This window comes from Falco punctatus (assembly GCF_963210335.1).
Source record: "Falco punctatus genome assembly, chromosome: 4".
NCBI classification, from domain to species: Eukaryota; Metazoa; Chordata; class Aves; order Falconiformes; family Falconidae; genus Falco; species Falco punctatus.
In genome coordinates, this window is record NC_137583.1 from 68,201,104 (window position 1) to 68,224,223 (window position 23,120).

The window sequence follows — 23,120 nt, forward strand, 5'->3', positions numbered from 1 at the left end:
AATATGAGAGCATCCTAAAAAGGGCAGTACAGATTAATTGGTAGTCCTGACCTAAACCCATCTGTGCTGCCTTTTTGAACGTGGGGATTAAGTACAGTGATGCTTCCTTACATGAATATTTTGAAAATGTATGACACCTGTAAAAAAAGTAGTATAGTGCAGAGAATTCTGATTTAAATCAAGTTGTTTTCTCATAACCAGATTTGACAACAGTGTATGTAATAATCTGGAAATCTATTTTCAAGTAAAATCTAATTTTTTTTTTCAAATGTCTTGGCTTTTTCTGAAGGCGCTTGTTCCTGTTAAGTTTAACACTATGTTTTTGCTAACAAGACTATGCAATGTACTTCTATACTTATTTATTTATTTAAGCAGTTGGGTAGCTTAACATTAATTATTTTTTTTTATTTTTACTGCTAAGAATAATGGGAAACTGTTAAATTTTAAATGTAATATTTTTGATCTTAATTTCCATGGAAGTAGCCAGCAAGTCAGAAGTATGAACAATGTAATAAATAATTTTGTATATCAAATAAAATTCAGGTATGCATTCCTGTGGGAACACTTATCTAGTATATATGCAAATCGTTTAATTTAAAAAAGGTGGAATACTAATCTATCTTCATGATAAGTTAGGGGAATACATCCAATTTACTATATTTTGAGAAAGAATAAGGAGATCTTCCTGTCATGCTTACTTTTTCATTTATCTACAGGAAAATGAAAGCAAGCATTCTTATGTTGAAGCTCCTGCTTGGTCACTTGAATTGTAGGTTAGTTATTGAACTGGTTGAGTAGTTTAAAATCAAGGGAATATTCTCTGTATATGTAAAAAGGCTGTTCTTAATCCTGTGTGAAACACCAGAAAACCCAGACCATTAGAGCCTATTTTAATTTATTTTATTGTTAGGCTTTGAAATTTAGACAGTTATATTGTAAGAATATTTTAATAGATTCTTACTTTTTTCAGTTTGGGCCATGACTAGGTACTTGTAATAACAGGTGTCTTTCTGAAATGCATTTATTTTTAGATTTTTTTAAAGTGAGAATAAACTTTTATAATGTTCTTGTGGTATATTGAGCAAGTGTTGTGGAACTGCAGAAGGAAAAGATCATCCTGTCTTCAGATCAGTGTTCGTAGTGTTTGCAGCAAATAAGGCAAATATGCCAGACGGTGAGAACAAATCAAATGCTCAGTGAGCATGACTTGTCGTGTATAATGAGCAAGATGGGTTATATCTGGGGGAGTGGGAAAGGAAGGAGAATGACTACTTATGACTGTAAAATATGGGCTTAGATGTGGGGTAACTCCAAAGCTAACAGAGAATGTAGGTTGTTTGAAGATGCGCTTGCTGGATTTTTATAGGAGAAGCAACCGTCCACTTCCAAGCTAGCTTTTACAGTGAGGCTATTGGATATTGCAGTGTCTTTAGCAAGTTTGGAAGTAAACTTGGTAGCAAATTTACTGGTCATACATGTTTGCACTGTTTTCAGGTCCTTAGCTCTTGGTGAGGGCCAGGACGATTCCCCACCCCATTAGGTTCATACCCTTCCCGTTTGTACACATAAAGACTTCATTTAGTAGATTTCCCTAAACCCACAGGCAAGGGTGTGTTTGGGGTTGAAGGTAAGACAAAACCAATTAAAAATGCATAGCTGCTTATGACAGGCAGATCTTGCTTATCTTCTTTCAGTGAAGAGGGTGAAGAGCCACCACTGGCCTTCAGAGTCTTGCTAAGCCACTCTGAAGAAGTGGCTGGTTATGTGTGGCACAGTGGCTGCTCCTTGGTGTTGACAAGTACAAGAGATGGTGGTTGGACTGGTCACTACTGGCATTTGGCTTCAGGAGTCAAGCTGACCAGCTGATGCTGGTGGGTTGTCAAACTCCTTGGGTCTCAAAAAGCAAAGGGAGGAGGGTGGTGGCTAGGTGAAATTCAACCCATCTCCACCCCCCCGCTGAACAGGATGTTTTGGTGCTTTTACTAGTTTTGAAGAACTTAAGAGTGCCTAATTGGTTCTTTTATTAAGGATTAAATTTAAAACTACAGGCTTTGATATTTCTACAGGCACTCCCCGCCGCCCCCTTTTTTAAGGTTCCACTTGTGCAGCAGTGGTATATTTTTCAAATACTTGTGCATTTTCACATTGATAACTACTGTACAAGCACCTGTGACATTACTAATAACTTTGATCTTTGACATACTGTAGACTTTTTATGGATTTTGTATGAAAAGTGATAGCGTTATCACAAGATGTTTAGTGAGTTAGATATTCTGCAAACCTTGTTGATGCTGTTGCCTGTGAGTCTGGGGGTTTAGAGGCTGGGCCATGCCCAGTGTGGTTATTCTGTGTTATGCGAGCATATTGGTACAAAAAAGGTTTTGCTTTTTTTTTTTTTCCTTCACTATTTGCGTTGCTTTCTAAGCTAGAACTCCTAGTTGGAATTTTGGTTTTGTTTTTTTTCTCCAGTAAGTTTGTAGTTCATGGGGGTCCAAAGGTGTTTTGCATGTGGCCAGAAGAGGTGGGGGATTAACAACTCTTTTCATCCTCTTTTTTTTTTTTTTTTTTTTTTGTCAACATGTATGATACATATTCAACAGAGAATCACCAGCTCTGCTGGCCTTCAAAATGTGCTGTTTGATTGTTTACGTATACTTCCTTATATATTTTATGTGTGATTAACCCTTGGTTTTTGGTTTGTTTTCTTTTTTTTTAAATTTGGTTATTATCACTTATCTGTTCATTTTCATGTACACTCTCTGCTTGAAATAGTGCGATGTGGCACTTAAAGTCATAACTTTTTAAAGTTGGGATTATACAAGATAAGAAGTTATGAGTCTTTCTTATTCCTGCTCATTTTCATACTACAAAACAGTATGAAAAGTTTGCTTTCTTCCTCTCTCTGCCACCTTACTTTCCCAGCTATGTAGAGACAATGGCATTCTAGCAGAGACTTTGATGACAGAGGAGCTGACTTTGGAGAAGTACAGCCTTGGGCTTCAAGAATGTCTTGAGTAACAATGTAATGTATTCAAAACTGAATTACTTAAAAAGGAAATAATTTTTTTAACCTATGCTTGAATATGCTTTAAATAGAAATTTCCTTTTCAAAAATTGATTTGAATCTCTAGAGTTTTGGTCATACATTAGTTGGTAAAAATCCTACGTAAACCTTTTATCCGACCAGCACTAATCAAACTCATTAGTCCATTTGCCTAACAGCAAAGACCACCAGACATGTGTTGTCACTGTATTCTCTGCGTTTGGTTGGTTTTTCCATTGGACTGTTGGATGCAAGACTTTAGAGTGCACTGAAAAACTCTTCCACAGTGCTTATGTGCTTTTGTACTTCCATTTCCTCCCTGCTCCCTTGCTGATGATGGTTATATTACTTTTAGTTGAAAGGTGGTGTTTTGTTTTGTTTCAAACTGGTGGGCAACATAATGAAATATCTTCTGGTATCCACTTAATAACTTTCAGGGAATTAACTTCTAGGTCCTAATGTTTGTTTAAACCAGTTCATAATGTTAAAAGTAATAATTACAGTATTTGTGAAAATTAACTTTGATGTCAAAACTCTCTTAGTATGCTTTAATCATACTGCCATACCTGAAATGAGCTGTGACAGTGATATTTTGGCAAATAATATATCATGAAAAATAGTTGTACTCTAATATTTTCCACAAAGCTGAAGCCAACTGATGAGTGAGAGAGGATAGTTATGAAACTGCATGAAATGTAGACTACATAATTATATTGCTGTGCTGTAAAAGCTGACAGTGATGTGAAATTTGGCAGCAAATACTACTTCTACTTTTGACCTGCTTTTTATCTTTTACGGCTTTTCTTTCTCTCCTCCTTCACCACCCTAGTTGAAGGTTATAGCAGATGCAGTGAGGAAATTCTGATCATTGTCTTTCTCTATCATGAGACCAAATTTCCAGATTTTATAGAACAGACTATTAGACTTTATCATTGATGAGTAGATTCTGCTGTATATCAATTTTGTTTTTAAGCTGAGAGCATGAGTTCAAGGATATTAAGATCGTCAAATTAGTATTTACATAGACCAGATGGCGAATTAATTGCTGGAGTATAATGATGCTAAGTTTTATATTTCTGATAAAGCTGAGAGTTGTGTGAGAAATGCTAACAAAGTCATCAGTAAGGAGTGGAAGAAGTTTACTGCTTATGCTTTGGGAGGAAACCCAGGATGTTGTCACTTTTACCATGGGGAAAATGAAACCATAGATCAATCTCCAAAGCACTGGTCTGAGAACCTGGAAGGCCAAGAATCTTCATCAAAATAGCAGGAAGGTATATGAGGTGGAAACTGGAGTGCTTATCTAGAATTCAAACCGCTGGAAGATGGAAATAGGTGATTTCTGATATTCACCACAGATTGCATCTTACATCTTAGACACCTTTCCTCTTCAAACTGGCATGTGCTTTCTAGTGAGAAGTTTTCACATGTTAACTTCTTTCGTTAGGAAAAAAAATTTCCTGAACCTTCTTTACTAGACTGCTACAGAAAAAAGTAACGCTGGCTGTCGTGGACATTTTCACTGAAAGAGACAGACAAGTTATCTCCAGGATACAGGTTGTGAACCAGGCAATTCGTTATGTATGTGTACTTTAAAGAGAAGGAATTCACTGTAGTGCGATCTTTTAAATATCCAGTCCATTTTATTTCATGAATTTTTCCCTCAACCTAGAAAATGCAGCTGGTATCACAGTGGTGAATCTGGTATAAGGAATGTGTGTTCTGATAAAGCATGCTATAAAAACTTGTGTTTTGTCTCCTTTGACTTTTTTGTGACCTGCTTTTATTTTTGGGTAGATACTGCCTTTATAGTAAGGAATCAGACCACAAAATCTGTGAAATATTTGTAATTTATCTTTCATTAGAAAAGCAGAAAAGTGCTTTAATAATAACTATTCTTTGAGATGTTTTGAAAAACACCACCTTCATAAAAAGATTGATGAAATACAACTGCAGCAATAAGTTGCAAATAATTGTTTTAATTAGCACTTCTCAAGTTTCCTAACTTGCCTAAAATGACCAAATTCCAGTTCCTTATTTCTTGTAATTCTAGACAAGGTACATGTTCAACTTAGTCAAAGAAAGATAGGAAGAATACCTCGTCACTGTTAGGTAACTTTTAGTGGGGCTTCATACCTATTGTGTCAGTTCTTTTTTTTATAGATCTTACTAAATAGTTTGCAGACAATTATTTCAGCGTTATGGTTAGATAATGTGAAAATGATCACTTTTGAGGCGGGGAAATAAAACTAATTTTAACTGGGGTTTATGTGTATCAGTCATGTAGAAGTAAAGCATTATATATCTTAAGGTTTCATATTAGATTCTTCCTGTATATTTGCTCTTTAAGCAGCCAGATGCAGACCTGTGTGTGGCATGAGTTGAAGGGCTGCTTTGTTATTACTAAAGACGAGATCTGACCATGACTTATTCGAGAAGGGCAGGAGCTCCCTCTTCTGGCTTCCAGCGCTTTGAATTGAAAGTTCATGGGAACGTTCTTAATTCATCCCACTAAAAAAAACCCAATCTTATATTGAATACTTACCTGCATAAATGTTTTTCTGGTATCTTGGCGATCATGGTAAAATTTTTTTCAGCTCTCAGATGCCCAGTTGGATTCTGCTGTGAGTACAATATTTATGTTTCTATAGCCTTGCTCTGTACCGTCATGGACAGCAGATGTCCTCTCTGTCAGTGTGGTATTGCCGGCATGGTCACGACAGCAATGGTTCATGTAGGTGTAAGTTGCAATTCCAGTATGATCTCTTCGTTTAAGTCCCACCTGAGCTTTTCACAACTTTTAGTAGTAATGCGAGTCCTTTATGGCCACTTGGTACAAAGCCCTATAAATCATCACACATCTAGAAAGGAGGAGAAGTGGGGTCTTTTAAGAATGATGAAAGGGTTTTACAGTTGATGTACGTATTGCGACCCCTTTCCTTCCCTCCCATCCATCTGTGGAGTGATGGGAGAGAGGAGGCTTCCTTGCTGTTTGTGTTTACTCATTCTCCTTTCATAGCCTCTTCAGTGTTGCAAATCGTCAGAGAAATGTTATATGCATCTGTAGATACTTAAATTTCATGGCCTATGAAATTTAAGTATCTACACGATACTTTCATGAGTCTTACATGCAACATCATTCCCAAAGGTAGGCGCCTGGCTGGAAAAGGTGGCATTGAGGACAGATCTCTTACCTCAGCTGTTAAAAAAAACCCAAAACAAACAAACAAAAAAACCCACAACAGAAACCAAACCAAAACAGAACGACCAAAAACCCCCATAAAACTCCCACAAACAAAAAACCCACAAAAGACTAATTAATTTCTTAGTTCTGAGAATGTAGGATGATAAAACATAAATATTGAACTGACCTCTATCAGCGTTGTGCCTTTAAATCACCTGTCAAAATAGCAGCCAAAAGTCCCAGATGAGCCCTGGCCACCATTCAGTTACTCACCTTCTCAAGGATACTAATGCAAGGAACACACATCAATATATACATGAAGAGACCAGTTATTGTGCAATGGGTATAATTTTTGTACAATACATGTGGTTCCTCAAGTAGCTGCACTTAACTGAGTTCAGTTACCTGCCATCCATCTATTTTTCAGAATTCCTAGGTATTTTAGCTTTTGAATTCAGAGGGAGGATTGAACTGCTTCTGGTTACACCCTCTCATAGGAGCATAAGGGAATATATGACATGTACAGAAACAGCGCACATTCCTGTTTTAACTGCTCCAGTGCTATTAGGGATTCTGCAGTGGCACCATTTCAAAGAAACACTTTTACTGTAGCATATTTTTCCATTGCTTTATCAAAATTTATGTGTTCACAATATTTTATTTTCAAAGCACTAGATTTTTAAAATGTTTCTGTGCTTTTATTTAACTACATTTTCTGGAGCAGGTATGCTTACTGATTTGTATAGCATCGCCTTTGTCATTACCTAATAAAGTGCAAGATACGTAAGTTGGAGAGGCCATTATGAATAAAAACCCAACAACAGAGGCTCACTATCAAACTGTTTAGCTCTGATTTATACAGTTTCAGGCAAAATAAGAAAAAATACTTTGGTATTTGTAGCAAATGCCAAAATAGAATCAATGCAGTATTGTTCACCTAGTTAAAATTGCAAAATCCAGGAAATGCAAACATTAGGTTTCCAACAGCAACATTAACTTGGACTCTTTGCATATCCTGTGTTTTCCTGGTATACATTAAGACATAAAGTAATGTATTAAGCTGCGAGTTGAACAAGAAAAACAGAAAAAGTTCTTCATGTATGTAACACTGCCAAGTGCAGTTCTGTTACCATTTGTGTTTATTGACCTTTTATAATTTTAAGTTATTTTCTTCATAGAGATTGAATATGGGTTTTTTTGGCCAAATGAAGTGAAATCTGAGAGCTTGTCTTGACTGCAGTGTGAATTTGACATACGGTTTTCTCTTTGCTTTGAGTCCTACTCTTCTTCATCCATCAGTATCTCAGATTTTAATTAAGTGGCTTTTAAAGTTGAAAATATGAATTGAATCTCAGAGGCTAGTACTCTGATTGCAGTGGGGATGTAACTTAAGCTATATAGGTTGGCAAGACAACTTACAATTAATTCTAATTGATCTATTTTTTGCTAATTAAATTTGTACATAACTAAAAAGTGCAGGGCGACTTTACTCATAGGATAAATCAAGCGTAAATTATTGTAATAAAGATTAACTCAAACTGTATCTCTTCTGAATTACAATGTATAACTTTGGAAAGTATATGTATAATTGGTTCCAAAATTTTTAGGGAGTATTCCAGATGTTACTGAGTGTTGATTGTATGTAACTCGGAACACAAGGAAAGTCCTGCTCTGAGGGTGGTTCCAGCCTGGAGATGGTGCAGAGCTGCGGACAGAAAAATCTCCACATTTGATCTGTTCCTATCTGCAGTTGCTTGCATGTGTTATGAACAAAGTTTCTTGCCTGTGTGAACTAGGCTAATCCATGTTCTAGAAGAAAGGGAGGAACTTTAAAAGAGATATTTGGAGGGCTGTAAAGCAGGGACTTGCTGGTCAATAGATTTGGGAAGTCAATCTAGGTTTGGAAAGTAATAGTCTGAAAAATAGAGAGGGACATTAGGGCTGGGGCAGTGGCGGGACAGGAGTGGAAATGGAGACAGGAAAAAGTGAAAACTGTAAGGAAAGTAAAAGCAAAGTATCAGGAGGTGGGGATGTTTGTAAAGAGAGGCGTAAAAGTTCTGTTAGTGGAGGATCATGAATTCATGACAAGAACAGTGAGTACATAGCAGTGTCACCCAGGGAAGGGGTAAGATGGATATGATGTGAAGCAAGAAACTGCAAGGTGGAATTGGGACAGTAAGGTCTGAGAGGTGGGGGCTTCGCTCCTAGAAAAAGGGAAATGGAGTAAATGAAGATAACTAAAATAAAACCAGAAGGAAGTATGTCCTGGGTGACAGATCACACCATGGGATCAATGCGGTGCTTGCCAAAGAGGAAGAGGAGGAGGGAAGGGTGTGATGGAGGAGAGCTTTGCAGTGGCATTTGGGAATTAGATGGAATTGCAGAACTGAAGGGTGAAGAACGAACGGCCACAGGGAGCTTCCATGGAGGAACAGAAGGCTGCAAAGAGTGTCTGGTGTTCTTGATGTACCAGCAGTGCAGAGGCTCTGGAATGTGTCATTGCCTGGCTATTCAGCTTCACCTGTGTTTTCTTCCACAAGCTTAGCATCCCAAAGAAATTTGGCTCGAAGAGCTTGTAAACTTCTGGAAATCAAACACACATATTTTCTCTAACTAGCTCTCTGTCCATATGTGGTACTTTGTTTTTACTGTGCATGTGTACACATAAGGAAGTTTTTTGTTACTTACACTCAAGATGAAACTAATAAATTACCACTTAATGAATAAAAAAATTTTCCAAAATTGACCTAAAGGCATATACTTCTCAGATTGCTCATATTGAAGTGGGGTTTATTCTGCTTTTGCTCTCGGGAAAAAAAAAAACATATTTTTTAAATTATTCATTCATTTGTCTTTTCCCTTTATCCATCTTCTCTATCTAAAAAATAAATCATATTTTGACAGAAGTGGATTATGGAACATTATGCTGAACAAAGGAGAAGTGTTCAGAAGATTAGTTAATCTGGAAGAGAAGGGATGGTCAAAGCTTCCGTAATAAAATACGGAAGCATTGTAAAATACCTGTCCCTTATTTGGCTCTAGAGGGGTACAAAATTTTGAGTTGAAAAAATAACATTGTAGGGGATGTTTTGACTTTGAAATAACAGTATTTGAATATATATATTTCTGAGGATGACCTCAGTTGATGCATGCATTTTTTGTTGAGCCACAGCACTATGAAGTAGATGACATTGTTGGCACAAATACTTGGCCACACTATTTAAATACATCAATTAAATATTTACTATTTTATTAAGCATGGCCTTAATCCTGGTTTTATTTATATTGGAGATTTTCCATCTGCTTTTGTAGATGTGGGATCAAACTGCATTATAATACTGTTAAAATACGGAGTATATTCCTAAAATTAGAGTTGTAGAGCCCTTTGGTGCAAAGTATGTGTAATTGTTAGGGAGCACTGAGGTTATCAGATGACTCATTGCAGCAGGTTTTGCTGTACTTTCTCACTTAGAAAATGTTAAAGTTGTCGATTTTTTCCAGTACTTTGGGAGGCCAGTAAGGTTTATTATTTACTGTGCTTAGTTAAATTTTTCAAACAGACTGTCAAGAAACGATGCCAGGACAAAACTATTTGTGCAGGTAATTAATGGAGAGGCTGTGGTACCTGCTGACAGGTATTTTCCAAGAAAAAGAATGGTTTGCAGCTAGGGGAAAAGTGTTAAAAATGTGCCCCAACCAGTAACTCAAACCAAAAGAGCAACCTTTGATCTGTGACATAGTTTATGTCACATTTTAATGAATAGCTTTATTAAACTGGTTTATTAAACTAATATTATTCTGTCAGTTAGTACATTTTACTTGCAGAAAATTGGATCTAAGGGTATCTGACATCAACTACAGTGATGCTGTTTTAAATTAAACTGGTAGTTTTAGCAATGTATGTAAAAGAATGTTTTCATGCATTTAAAGGAATGTGCTCAGTTCCAACACTGACATTTAAAATCTGAGTCCGGACAGAGCTCATGTAGGGATTTTTGTGTTAAAGACAGGGAGGGTGCAGGTTGCACTCCGTCTTGCTGCTGTTGCAATATTGCTGCTTACTGAACGTATTTCATTTGTAGCACAGTTATGTTTTAAGGCAGCAAGGATCTGTCTAAAACTTTTAATGTACAATAGATCACAATTAATATATAAATTAAATCTGTATTGCCTACAAGATATTTTATATTTTAGTAAATCCCATGTTTTGTTTCATTTTTTGTTCTACATTAGATTGACTCATTGAAATAATGTACTTTACAGTTGTATTTAAAGAGGGTTCAGATAAAGGTGTTATGTAGATAAACAGGTTTTGTGTTGTGGTCCCCATCTGGGTGAAGGAATATCATGGGGGGAAAACAGTCTGGAAGAAGAAAATTAGGGTATCAATTTCAGTGTTGCTATTGAAGTGTCTACAGAAGTGAGATTTTTCCAGTTGACACAGGATTAAGCTCTTCAAGAGGAGTTATTGCTGAAGTTCTGAAGGAAGCAAATCTTATGCTTGTGCTGACTTTTTCCCTCTCCTGCCTGTCTTCTGAGCTTTTTGAACAAATGCAGTCAAACATGACAGAAGAGAAAAGATCTCAATATATGAGTTTCTGGCATGTTTTTGGAAATGGGTGGGCAGGTAGTGGTTGGAGTTGTGTGTCTTCTCTTAATGATCCAGTGAGGGAAGGGTTTGGTGGGAGCTAATCCTTGAAAGAGGAAGAGAATGGAATTGTGAAGGCCCAAACATGTAGCCTAGGCACAACAGTCAGGAAGGCCACTGGAAATCAGCCTTGCTTTGTTCTGGTGTTGATCAAACTTCTCATTGTAGTGAGACCTGAGCACTCTCGGACATAACCACCCCAGACGAGCGAACACTGAGATTAGTAACCACCGTGGTTTTGTTTGTCAGTACTTGGCTTCTTCAATACTCTCTTGTTTTATTGCTAGTTGTTAGTTTTATCATTTAGATAACCTTTTTTGTCGATTTATAAAAAAATTCTGGTAAGTAGAAACTAGAGAGATGTCTTTTCTGATGCATTGGGTCTTCACAGTTAAATTTGAGCCATGGAGGTACAAGGCACCCTACAAGATACAATGAGTTCAGAGCTATGAGTTTTCCAAACTGTATATTTGTTAAAAATGTCCCCGCAAATGTGTAAGTTTATATGTCAAGTGCTTATACATTATCAATGGATGACTAGAAGTGTCTAAATTCTCATCTGTTATTCTCAAAGCCTTTTAATGAAGTGAGGTTGTTTGTAACATCCCTGTGGTGTAAGTTAAACAAAATGGGTAACACTGATAGAACATTATACAGAAAAAATATGCAGAAGCCTTAAATTCTTCTGATGCCTGAAGATTGATATGATGGCAAGACCAGGAGAAAGTTAGTGAGGGCAGCTGCTTTTGATTTCAATTTGGGAGAGTCCGTGTTCTCTATGTTGGTGTATTAGTTACTAACATGTGGTAGTTGCCATAGATATTCCTTTTTTTTTTTTTCCTTTTATTGGACTCTATACCCACCCAGAGTGTTTTGCTTTTTTTTGCCATTCTTTTCATTTCCATTATACCCACAGCCAAATGAGTCAGATGTAGCTGCCTGCTTCTGCAGAGCCTTTGAAGTCCCATCATGTTTGTGCACCTTGTCTCCTCTACACAGTAATTCCAGTTCAAGATTTTTTTGAAGGTTCCCGTTGACAACGTGCATGTACAGCCTGTAGGGGTGGCTGACCAGCTTTGGAAGCCAGTCAGGAGCCGCAAGGAGGTTCCAGTAGCCTGTCGGAGACCCTGTGATTGAGGAGGTGGGAACTTCCTCAGGAAGTTTAAGGATTCAATAAGATCTCATTACATTACAACTTCCAAAAGAGTAGACTGCCATTTTAAATTCAGATTTCATCTACCAAAACACTTTTGCTTCTCCCAGTCTAGAAAACCTCCTTTGGCAATTTCCTGTGCTGACTAGGTTTTGGAGACTTGTGTTCGTGTCCCTAATCATTCAATTACTTGAGGCCCCGTGATGAATACAAGACTGAATGGCTGTCAAATTTCCTGTCTCCACATGAAATCTCTATCTGGTAGTTCAAATACCATTTGCAGGCATGCCCGTTTAGTTGTGGAAATCAAGGTTACAATCTTCATAACTCTAGCATCCTTTAGAAAAACAGGTTGAATGTTTCTTGAATTAAACAACCTGGGTTTACATGTTGTTGGTTGTCATGTTGTGTCGTGTGTCGTCCCCCCCCCCCCCCCCCCCCCGATTTGTAACGTTGATAGGTTCATACTTTTTATGTTTTTACTCGTTTTAAATCAGTCGGAAGTCTTCAGCCTGCTTTTTAAATTTGAAGAAAATCAATTTGTATTCGTTAAAGTGCCAAAAATACTAAATAACTTGTAAAATAACCTTTCAGAAATAAATGTTGTGCAGTTTTATTGAGGTTTGGATGGGGAGTCAAAGGTAGAACCAAGAATCCATGTGTGCTGTCTCCAAATGCATGGTGCTTGCCATAAAGACAAATTTGAATCAGCTTTCCTACCTCATCTTTTGTAGAAAAATGAACTTGACTGAAATAAAACGCTTGCATGACTAATGGAGTCACTTCCATTCAAAAGCAACAGAGGATGCTAGAAAGAAGCTACTATAGCTAAAATTACTTGGAATGCTGTTCTTCTTGGCACTCTTCAGCTGCCTCCCACCCTCTTGTTTTACCTGACTGCCTCTGTCCATCGTTACTAGTCCTCAACTGACAACATGGGTGACTGGGAATGAGATTTATCCCCGCATCCCTTGGTAAGGGGCCTCTCTCATTTGTGGGATATGCAGGAAAATGGTTCCCTTGGAGAGCTGTAATTCTAGGATTTTGCAGTTTTGGCAGTTGTTCCCAGGAGACTTCTGCCCTGCTCCTGGCTATTTGTAACGGGGGGATCTGGCACCGTGATAACATACGTCACCTTGATGAACCTGGCGGTGAAGCTAACTAGCACAGTGTCTGGCTTGATGACTGTGTTTGTGTAGCGTGCAGGGGTTATCAAAAGGTGGGCATGGAAACATTCCTGGGCCTTCTACAGACAGCTTGGGGGCTGGTTGCTTGGTTTGGGTTTTTATATTGGTCCTTCGACGGGAAAGCCCTAGAAATACAAATGTCTCTCATCACGCGAGGAAATACCGGCGGAAACGGTTAAAACTTGGTAACCTGTTATTCCCCTTTCACCAATGATTAATTTTTAAGTTTAAATAACTGGGAGTCGAAGTACTTGGCGTAGCCGGGCCGAGGCGCGGTGCCGCCGCCGCCGGGCCGGTGGGCGCTGCGGGCGCCGTGGCCGCTAGGGGGCAGGCGCGGCGCGGCGGCGCTCGGGGCCCGCCGGGGCTCGGCGCGTATCGCGGGGCCGCACGTCCGCCGCTGTTTCCACACGGCGGGTGCCAGCAAAACCCGATACAGTGTGATATATAGAAGCAAGGTACAACTGGAATAATGAAATTTCAAAAATAAGCCCTTTTTAAAGGCTGGTTGTAACAGTCCTGCTGGGTATTGTAAATGCCTCAGGTGCACTTGATACTGCTGTTACGTTCCTGGCGTTGGCTTCTAATTTTTATGGAAAGATGGATTGAACTTCAATTTAAGAATATTCGGTAATCCCTCTCAGGACATACTGTAACAGCTGGTATTTCTGTGTTGCGGCAAATCGATTCCATACAGCAGTCAGCAGTGCCTATGGCTGGGCTCCGGCAAAAACTTCCAAAGCATTTTAAATAAAGCGAGCCAAAGAAAATAACATCATCACTGCAAAAATGTAGCTTAATTTGCAAGTTAGAAAAAAAAAAAAAAGGTCCCCGTTCCATTCCAGCAAAATATTAAGCATTTTACTGGTAAGGATTTCATCAGGTCATTTATTTTTCATTAATATATATTTAGGATCTGGGGGGAATAACTTTATGCCGTATATGTTTCTTAAATAATAAGGAGCTTGATTTTTTTTATATTGAATGACTTACTGTGAAATAAAGAAAAATAAGGAAAATGATTGAGTTAAAATACATGATGTGTATGTAGATTACAAGACTACGTTTCGCAATGAACTTTTTCAAGGAACCTGAATTTCTGATTAATAATAATGCAGGTATAACGAGAATGCTTTGCATGTGTGTGTTTTGGTTTTTTTTAATCGATGAAAGTACTTTAAGTTGCATAAAAATCAAAGATGTCCCATTAATAGTAAATTGTTTTGTTTTAACTGGTTTCTTATATGCGTGAAAACTAAAAATGCCTCCACCCTTTGTATGGCTATAGTGGTGTGCTCACGCTGGGGACTGTAAGTGAGCTTAGAACATGACTTCTCCTTTATGGTACTTGTATGTGTTAAAAAGAAAACAAGAAGAATTAATGCAAAGTGAATATGTTTCCTCTTAATTGGTACAGTGTGTCCTTGGCTATGATGTCTTTTTTTTTTTTTTCATTTTTTTAAACTGCACCCTGGCTAGCTTTACATATAGGTGTTTTACAACATTGTCATTATAAGATGTGAAAACTCTGAAATTCTTAATTTCCTTATCTCTATTTTAAATTTTAAGCTAAGGGACTTTGTGCTGATTTGATGAATGTAAATATATTTATTTGGAAGCTGATGTTTTTTAAGTAGGAAGTTACTTCTTTTCTTCACCACAAACTTCTGTAACTGAAAAACCTCCAAAACCTTAAAACAATCTTAATAGATAGGTTTTTAAGTTTTATTCAGCCCTTTTCATCATAGAAGTTATCCGGGGCTGTAACTTGTGCAGTACTTACCACCTTAAAAAAAAAAAAACCAAAACAAAACAGAAAACCAGATTTACTGGAGTTTGAAAGCTGACATGCTGAATCTTTCTTTGGGTAAACGCTTAGGAGAAGAAAAAAAAAACCACTCAACTTTAAAAAGTTGCCAGACTATTTAAACTATAGGCTTATGCCTAGGGATGAATTAACAACTAGCTTGTATCTAACAATTGATTTAAAACTTACTAAACAAAATCTTGTGGATGGCCCTTAATATGTTGCAATACTTTTAGCAATGTGGGGTTTGGTTTTTTTTTTTTGTTTGGTTAGGTTTTTTTTTTGTGAAAAACAAATTTTGAACAGCATACGGTGTTTACAGCACCTGTATATTACTCTTCCACAAGACTGTTGCCAAGAACAAATGTGTCCAAAATATGCACTTTCAGAGCCAAGATGACTTCAAAAGTCATTCTGATTAATATGAATGTGTTGAAAAAAACCCAACAAACCAACAAAAAACAAACCACCAGCAGCAAAATGCTCTTCTGTTTGTTTATTTTCTTATGCTAAATCAGAACTCTGCTACTTTCTTTCTTCAAGGATCCTTTTGGTGTACTGAAATCTGGAGAAAACCCTTGTTTTCTGGTAACCTCTACTTCCCCCTCTCCCTTCCTTCTCCCTGTAAACACACCAGCCTCTGCCCTGCTATTAGTAAACATTTCCAGTCTTAACTCTGAATTTCTTTTCACAAGTTTGTGTTCCAGTTTCATGTTTTAATGTGCTTGAATCTAAATACTTTCACTTATATTTGAAATTGTTTTTTAATTTTGTTACATTTGCTCTGAATTTTCCTCAAGAACTGGTTAAAAGAGAGACCCAAAATTTAGTATCAGTGGGCCTATGCAATTATTAATAAATATGTCTTAAAAAATACTGGCTTTGTAGTAACGAATTACAGAAAAAATCACAGAATCACACAATCACAGAGTAGTCAGGATTTAAAAGGATCTCTCTGCATGATAATGGTTCCGTCAGCTCTGTGAATCAAAACTGCTGTTTACCTTTGAAAAGTCTTTGCACCAGTCCTGCTTTTTACAACTTCAGTTAAAATTTGGATTATATTTCCAGATTACAGATACAAATTGCATGTCAGATCCTAAATGAACTGAAAACAATTGAAAGGAGGTTAAGTAGAAACTGAATAAATTACCATGCTAGTAAGCAGAAAGTTTTTTTCTGGGATAAGTAGTAGCAAAATGTGAGTGATTTATATTATTAACTGTTTTATTAAAATAACACTATATTTCCAAAATACCTGACACACTAGAGTTAGAGTATAATTAACATGAGAGAAATGTGCTAATTATTTTTACAGCAGAATGGGATTATAGGCTAGACTGAAGAAAGCAAAACTTTTTTCACTTGGGGAAAAATCTTAACAATCATAAATAAATGCAAAGCACTTTGTAAATAACTGCAGCTAACCAAATCCAATCATTATCACAAAATAAGGTTTTGATTTAAGAGTCTCAAAACAGCATTCTTAATTGCAAAATTCTGTTTCTGTTCTTTCTAGGAGAAACTGGGGGATAGCATAAATCTTCAAAGACAACTTGGCTGCAAGCAGTTAAACTGAAATTAACTTCTGCCTTCTGGCTGCAGAGCCCTAGTCTGACGTTCCTGTGTGATACTCTGCAGACTAAATCATGCCAGCGTTATCAACTGGATCTGGAAGTGACACAGGTACGCAAGCCAAGGAGGACTGCATGTTTCCTCCAGATCTTATTTGTTAAGTCTGCGGTCTCTATTTCAAGAAATCATCAAATAAGATAATTAATTACAGTCTCAACAGATGCTTAATTTCAGACTTTAAACGTAACCTTTTCTCTCTGAAGTTAATTTAGATATATGAAACACTAAAGGTAAAATTAATTTTTACAAGTCCCACCACCACCTTCTTCCCCTCCACCCCCAAACGCCAAAAAAGGACAACTCCAAACAGATATTATATATGGATCTGAAGAATTTGGATTCACCTCTGAGCATCGTTTCTACAACGTTAACTTGAAAAAAAAAAAGGGGGGGTGGGGTGTGTGGAGGCAGAAGATGATATCATACATGCCTTAACATTTGCAGCAGTCTAGACTATCCCCTCTGTGAGTTACAGTTATCAGTGGAGTTATTTCTGAACACAAGACTATTTAGTTTTGACACTTCTTTAACAAATTAGGAGAAGAAAAATATTGTCTCAAGTTTTCTTCCTTCCCTCGCCTTCCACGTCAAGAGTCCAGTTCCTATCACTGACTACAGGCAGCGGGAGTGCAGATGTGCAGCTTTCCACAGTATTCACCTTCTCTGTTGCAATATTAGGCTATATTCAGAGGTTAAATCTTATCTTGCTGTTACACTCTGTCTGACAGTATTTTTATTCTTGTCTTAAGGACAACTAAAGTTAGTATTTTTGTTTGATGGTGTTTGGTAAATAGATGATCTGGCTGAGGTTACAATACAAAGATCCCTGCTTTCTACCCCTGTGCTTCTTATTCTAGATCACATACCTTGCTATTCTAGATCACACAGCTTTCTGTAGTAATAGGAGGATCTTGAAAACAGAAGAGGGAGATGTCAAGTCAGGAATCAAAAAAATACATATATAAGGAACTGCATTTGATTCTTATTTTAAATAGACTGTACAGTGCAGTGATGTTTTTTTTTTTCCCTACATCTCAGGGCCATGTAAAATTTCTTAGATGAAAAGATTACTCTTCAGAGTTGTGTATGTGTGTGTGTTTATTACCATAGGGAGGGAGGGTTTTGTTTGTTTGTATTTGCTTTTTATATCTCCCTCTTCCTGTGTTTAACATATTTGACTATCATCTCCCCAAACTCTAACTCTTACGTGCCTTTCTTTTCTCCCCCTTCCCCCATGGAAGTAAGTGCAGTTGAAGCTGTTTAGTATGCTAAAGCTGAATTTTGGAAGATTTGGGTCCATTCTGGATCGTTGCTTTCTTTATCACACAAAATTTTGTGTCTTTCCAAAACACACCTTTCTCTTTTTTTTTTTTTTTTTTTTTTTTTTAATTTTTTTTTAATTACTTGGCCAGATGCCTTCTGGCGTTTCAGAAGACTCAAGAACCTGTTGAGATGAACAGCAGTGGGATGTGTGATGACTGCTACCTGATGCTGACAATTTTGCTTGTTTCATTGTTTAAAGGAAGTTAATATCTCCAGAAGTATTTGTCACAGGTGTACTCTCTGAATAAAGAAAAGGGCTCCAAAAAGTGGGAGTGTTTTAAATCTAAATATGTGACAAAATGTCTATAAAACCATGTATTACTATGCTATTTAATGCATATGATGCTCCAAATACACCTTTAATAATTATGGTGTGTGATAAAGCTCAACTATCTTCACTGTCCCAGGAAATCTATAGCAAAATCTACGCACCACTAATGTCTTCCTGTTAAATAATACTGTTTGTTAAATCCAATTTGTTTTCTGCTACAAGTTGCAAATTGTTTCTTTAAATAAAAGAATTACATTTTGAAAGAGAAGAAAATTATATCCACTTTCTTTATGGTATTTCCTGATGATGATGATAGGTATTTTAAGTATTTTTTGAATGATTACATGAAACGGTGCTTTCTGTTCTGGTTATAATACAGGTGGTTTCTAATCAGAGTACTGTTTTTGTTCTAGTACTCTCAGATTAAAAAAAAAAAAGAGAGAGAAACACACGAAAAATATGGATTATCTTACCTCTGTTGTTCCTTGGTGGATAGACCAATTCTCCTCCTGCCCTGACAGCATAAACTGGTGTAGTGACATGCATTGATTTGAAACTGCTCTAGTCCATGAGAGGACTATCTGGGATGCTGTGGAATTAGCAAGTCACTTAGTGGGGGCCTAAGAAAGATGCACCTTTAGGGTAGCAACGCTGCTTCATTTAGCCTGTCTGCTAAGAGTCTGTTCTAGTAACGCATTCAAACAAAACTCCAGCCTAGCTTATTTTTGTGTCTGTTATATCCTGGTGAAGTAGAAGTAAACCTGGATTTAAAAATGAGTGAAAGAATTCATTGAGGACTAGTAAATAGAAATGCATCATCTGTGAATATCGTGAAGTTGCCAAATCATGGACTACTGGAAACTCAGACACTAGTATGGAAGCATTGATGATTATATTTTTTTTTTAATGTAGTCTTAGGCATCAGGCCACTGTCAAAAGCAGAATAGTGTCCATGATGAGCCACGTTTGATCAGACTAAATGTTGACTTACTCGTGTTAATTTTACATTGCTTTTACTTTGTCAACAGACTTTATTAGAGATGTTACCGTACGTGCTTTTGTTATGCCATGTTTTAACCTGTATATTCTTCTGAACACAGACTGTACCTCTTAAATCTGTTTTGAGGCATTTGCCAGACCTTAAATGGTGATAAATCAAAAGCATGGCTACAACATTTGCAATATTTTGTTTAAAATATTTTTTTTCATTTAGATTCATCAAGCAACATTGAAATTAGTCTTATACTTTACCAATGTGATCTGGCTTCTTAACTTTAAGACGGAGGGGAAAGGCTTATATGTGCACATGCTTCTTTCTCTTCTATTCTCCATTAACCATATAGAAACCCTATTTTTATATAATAAATATATAATATATATAAATATATATATATATATAAATAAATATATAAAAATATATAAATAAATATATAATAAATATTACTTGTTGTTTATAACACATGCATTATCCTGCTCCTCCCTTAAGGTTTATAGTCCTGTCAGTGTCAGGTCAAAGTTCTCTTAAAGCAACCATGTTGAATGGAAGGCTGAGCTCCTGCATGAGGCTGCATCTGAGGCTTTTAGTATTTTCTGTGTTACAAGTGTCTGCTTTTAAACTCTTTGTGCAGGCCCATCAAATAGAGTCCAAAGACTGAGGAAGACTTGCACTTTGCGCTTGCAGGTAGAGCAAGTCTGTGAGATCTGGCATTCACTTATCAGATATATTTAGGAAGATTTAAATTTGCAGTCCCAGCTTCACAGAAGTTGACGGCAGCTTCATTGCTGACTTTGGTGGAACGAAGATGACATCATTATGCTTAAAGTGTTGTTTTAGCATGAAAAACATCATAAAATTGTTACAGATTTCTTTCTTCTCAACTCTGTATCAAGCTTGCTCAGCTGGTGAGTTTAAAACTGCTTTTCTGTTTGTCCTTAAAAACTAGCGCACGAATGTGCAAAGCAGACTTTTTGTTTTTGATTCATGTATTGTCAGCGGGAAAATCACATTTATGGGCCAAGTTTAGCCACCACGTAAAACTGTGTGAGATTGCTTAAATATAATGAAAGTCAGAAGCAGTTCTTGAATTTGAATATTGTAAGTTATAGAAAGAAAAAAAAGTGCAGAGCTTACATTTGTTTCTTCTTGGGTGCATATAGGAGCTAATGTTGTGCCAGATAGTGGAGTTTTTTCAGTATTACAAGCCTATAAAACTGAATACGTGTTAGTTTTTTTTAAATTAAAAGCCCCAAAGTTTATTGCTAACCATATTGTAAGTTCACACGTCCTTTAAAATATTCCTGGGTTTGGTGTTTTCTTCTCTGTTTTGTAGTAATACAAAATAAATATATTAAATTTGTTTTAAATGGTTGGGTATTTTTCCAAACTGCATTTTTAGTAGTGTATTCTGATTCTTTAAGAAGTATCTTGACCTCTGAAGCTGCATGCTGGTGATGTGGTTATGCGGAATACTGGTAGAAATATTTTGTTGGAATGTTATGCTGATTGCTCCATAGTCCACATGGATTACCACCCAGTGAAGTGAGACCACTGCAAGCAATGTGAAGTTCAGAGATGATTTTGCAATCATCTGAACACTGAAAGATGCTGTCCTTTCTTTTACTGGTTTTATATAGATGTCTTCTTATTTACTACTAATGCATTTTTATCAGCTTGCCAGTTTTAACATAATCTTTTCTAAGAATTATTGATAATGAAAAGGATAAAAAGGTGGAGAGAAAAAATAAAACAGTAATAACCTGAAAAAGCTGAGTAGTTGGCTGAGCTGAGAGTGAGACATTGGAAAAGTCTTTAGGGGAAGAAGGACGAATTAAACTCAAGTGGCTAAATATTTTAGCCTTTTAAACCAGTTTTCAGAGTGATGAGGGAGATAGAAATCAGGGAAGTTCTATTTTTAGAGCTTGTTTAAAAAATGTAATAACAAAATGGTGGCCCAAAGAGCTGGACTCATTGTTATGAGATGAAGAGAAAGGGATTTTAGGAGAGTGATGAAGGAAAGATTTCTGGGGGTAGCTCTTCCATCGGAGGCTGCCAGGGCAAAGGCTTGCAGGGTGATTGACTCCTGCTCCAAACTGCTGCTGCTTCCCTGCTGACATGCTGTGGTGGAAACGGAGCAGAGGGAAAGTCTGTGCTCGCCTGGTTCATGCTGTTGCTTACGACTTAGGCATAGGTGTGCCACGCCAAGTGTAGTATGTAAACGCCTTTGGCTGCATCATGATTCCAAGGCTACTAAAATTTCTCACTATGTTGACATGCACAGATATGGCTAAATTTTATTGAAAACTGATACGCTAGCAGAGGCAAAATTTATACTGAATTAATAAACAGAGCCAATATTTTACCATGCATTCTTGAATTCTCCCCATCTCTAGCTGCCAGAGGCATTAAATGGCTTTTAGGCTAACATTCATGTGAAAGATTTGGGAAACTATGAGACATACAGCTAGCTTTAATGGCTATCAGGTTTAATTTTTTAAAAATATAACTTGCTGGTGTTGGAAAGGGTATTTATTTTGGTATCAACATATTTATGTTGACTGTTGGAAAACTTCAAAGTAGAATGAAATTTCTCTAAACTATCCTATTTTGCATTAATATTTTATATTATGCTAGGCTGATTCAGCAGTGTGGAATCAGAAAATGTGTGTAATTATATTTACTGATGGTAAGCTCTTTAAAAGTGTTACAGTTCTTGGCCAGAAATTTAAATTCAAATGGTCTGGCAGCTGCAATAATTTTTACCTTTTTTTTTTTTTTTTTTTTTTTTTTTTAGCGATGTGTAGTTTTGTGGTAAATTTTAAAGTATGGCAGCCTATATTGTTTCTAACCAGAGGCCTAAATGTATAGCTATATGTGTTGAACAAAAAGCTTTAATTACACAAATGGTTGACAGTGATGCCAGCTGTCCTTTGCCAAGAGCAGACTGCCATGCTGTACTGCTTGCGTGTATCCATGTCAGCGTCCACGTTAGCTAGCAGAGCGTACATATTCTGTGCATTTACTGTCAGGTGAAAGGTTCTGTGGCTTCTCAGCCCAACATCACATCAAATACTGGCTGATTGAAAAAAAACCCTGCAGCTGTTAAGCTGAAGGAAATCTAGCATTATCAAGAGATAGTGAGAAGCTTCCCTGCTAGCTGTTAGTTGCCTGTTGTGAAACACAGGGGTTCAAATATGATTTTGCTTTCAAAATAACATTGATTTTTAAAAAAACTGAAAAGTGCCTCAATGCAGCATATTAATCTTAGGGATAAACTACTAAATAGTTTATTTTGAACAGTTTGATTTTCTAAACATATTATCAAGATAGGATGATGATGTACTTGACTCTTTAAACTTTCCTATATGCCTCTATAGACTTGTATATCATGTGTATGTGTCAGTATGCACATACAAGTGATTGATGTAGTGGCATAACTTGTTTTGAGTGTTAAACTTTAAACTCAGTCATACAGTGAATCACAACACCAAAATAATATACTGGCATGGTTTTGCCATCAGTACAGCCTAGGATTGTAGGGTTTTTTTTTTCTACTCTCAAGACACAATATAAAAGGTTGAGATACATAGTAATCAAATTATGTTCTGCTAGTTTTAGGTACAGCTGAGTTGTAATGACTTTTGGCTTCTGTTGTTAGAAATCCTTATTCATTCTCTTAATGAGATAGTGTCCTCCTTTTGCAGATGTGCAATGCCACATTTAGTATACCTGGCCACCTCTCCCCAGTGCCAAGTCTCTTAACCTTGCAAACTGTGACTTAAGAGTTAAACATGGTGAGTGTGCCCAGTGACATCCTAGTGCTGGAATGAGTTCTTTCCAGACTGCCTGCCAGGTACTTGCTATTGCCTCCTCTA

The 23,120-nt window shown here is 36.9% G+C and overlaps 1 protein-coding gene across 7 annotated transcripts in view; it reads left to right on the forward strand.

Moving 5' to 3' along the window:
• The window catches only part of MPP7 (MAGUK p55 scaffold protein 7), a 158,072-nt gene that overhangs the window by 26,596 nt on the left and 108,356 nt on the right, over positions 1-23,120 (forward strand). For all 7 annotated transcript variants that reach the window (XM_080386016.1, XM_080386019.1, XM_080386022.1 and 4 more), the window contains one exon: positions 16,539-16,705. In XM_080386016.1, coding sequence (XP_080242142.1) covers positions 16,669-16,705 — 37 coding nt within the window. In that variant the 5' untranslated portion in view covers positions 16,539-16,668. The remainder of the gene's footprint in view (positions 1-16,538; positions 16,706-23,120) is intronic.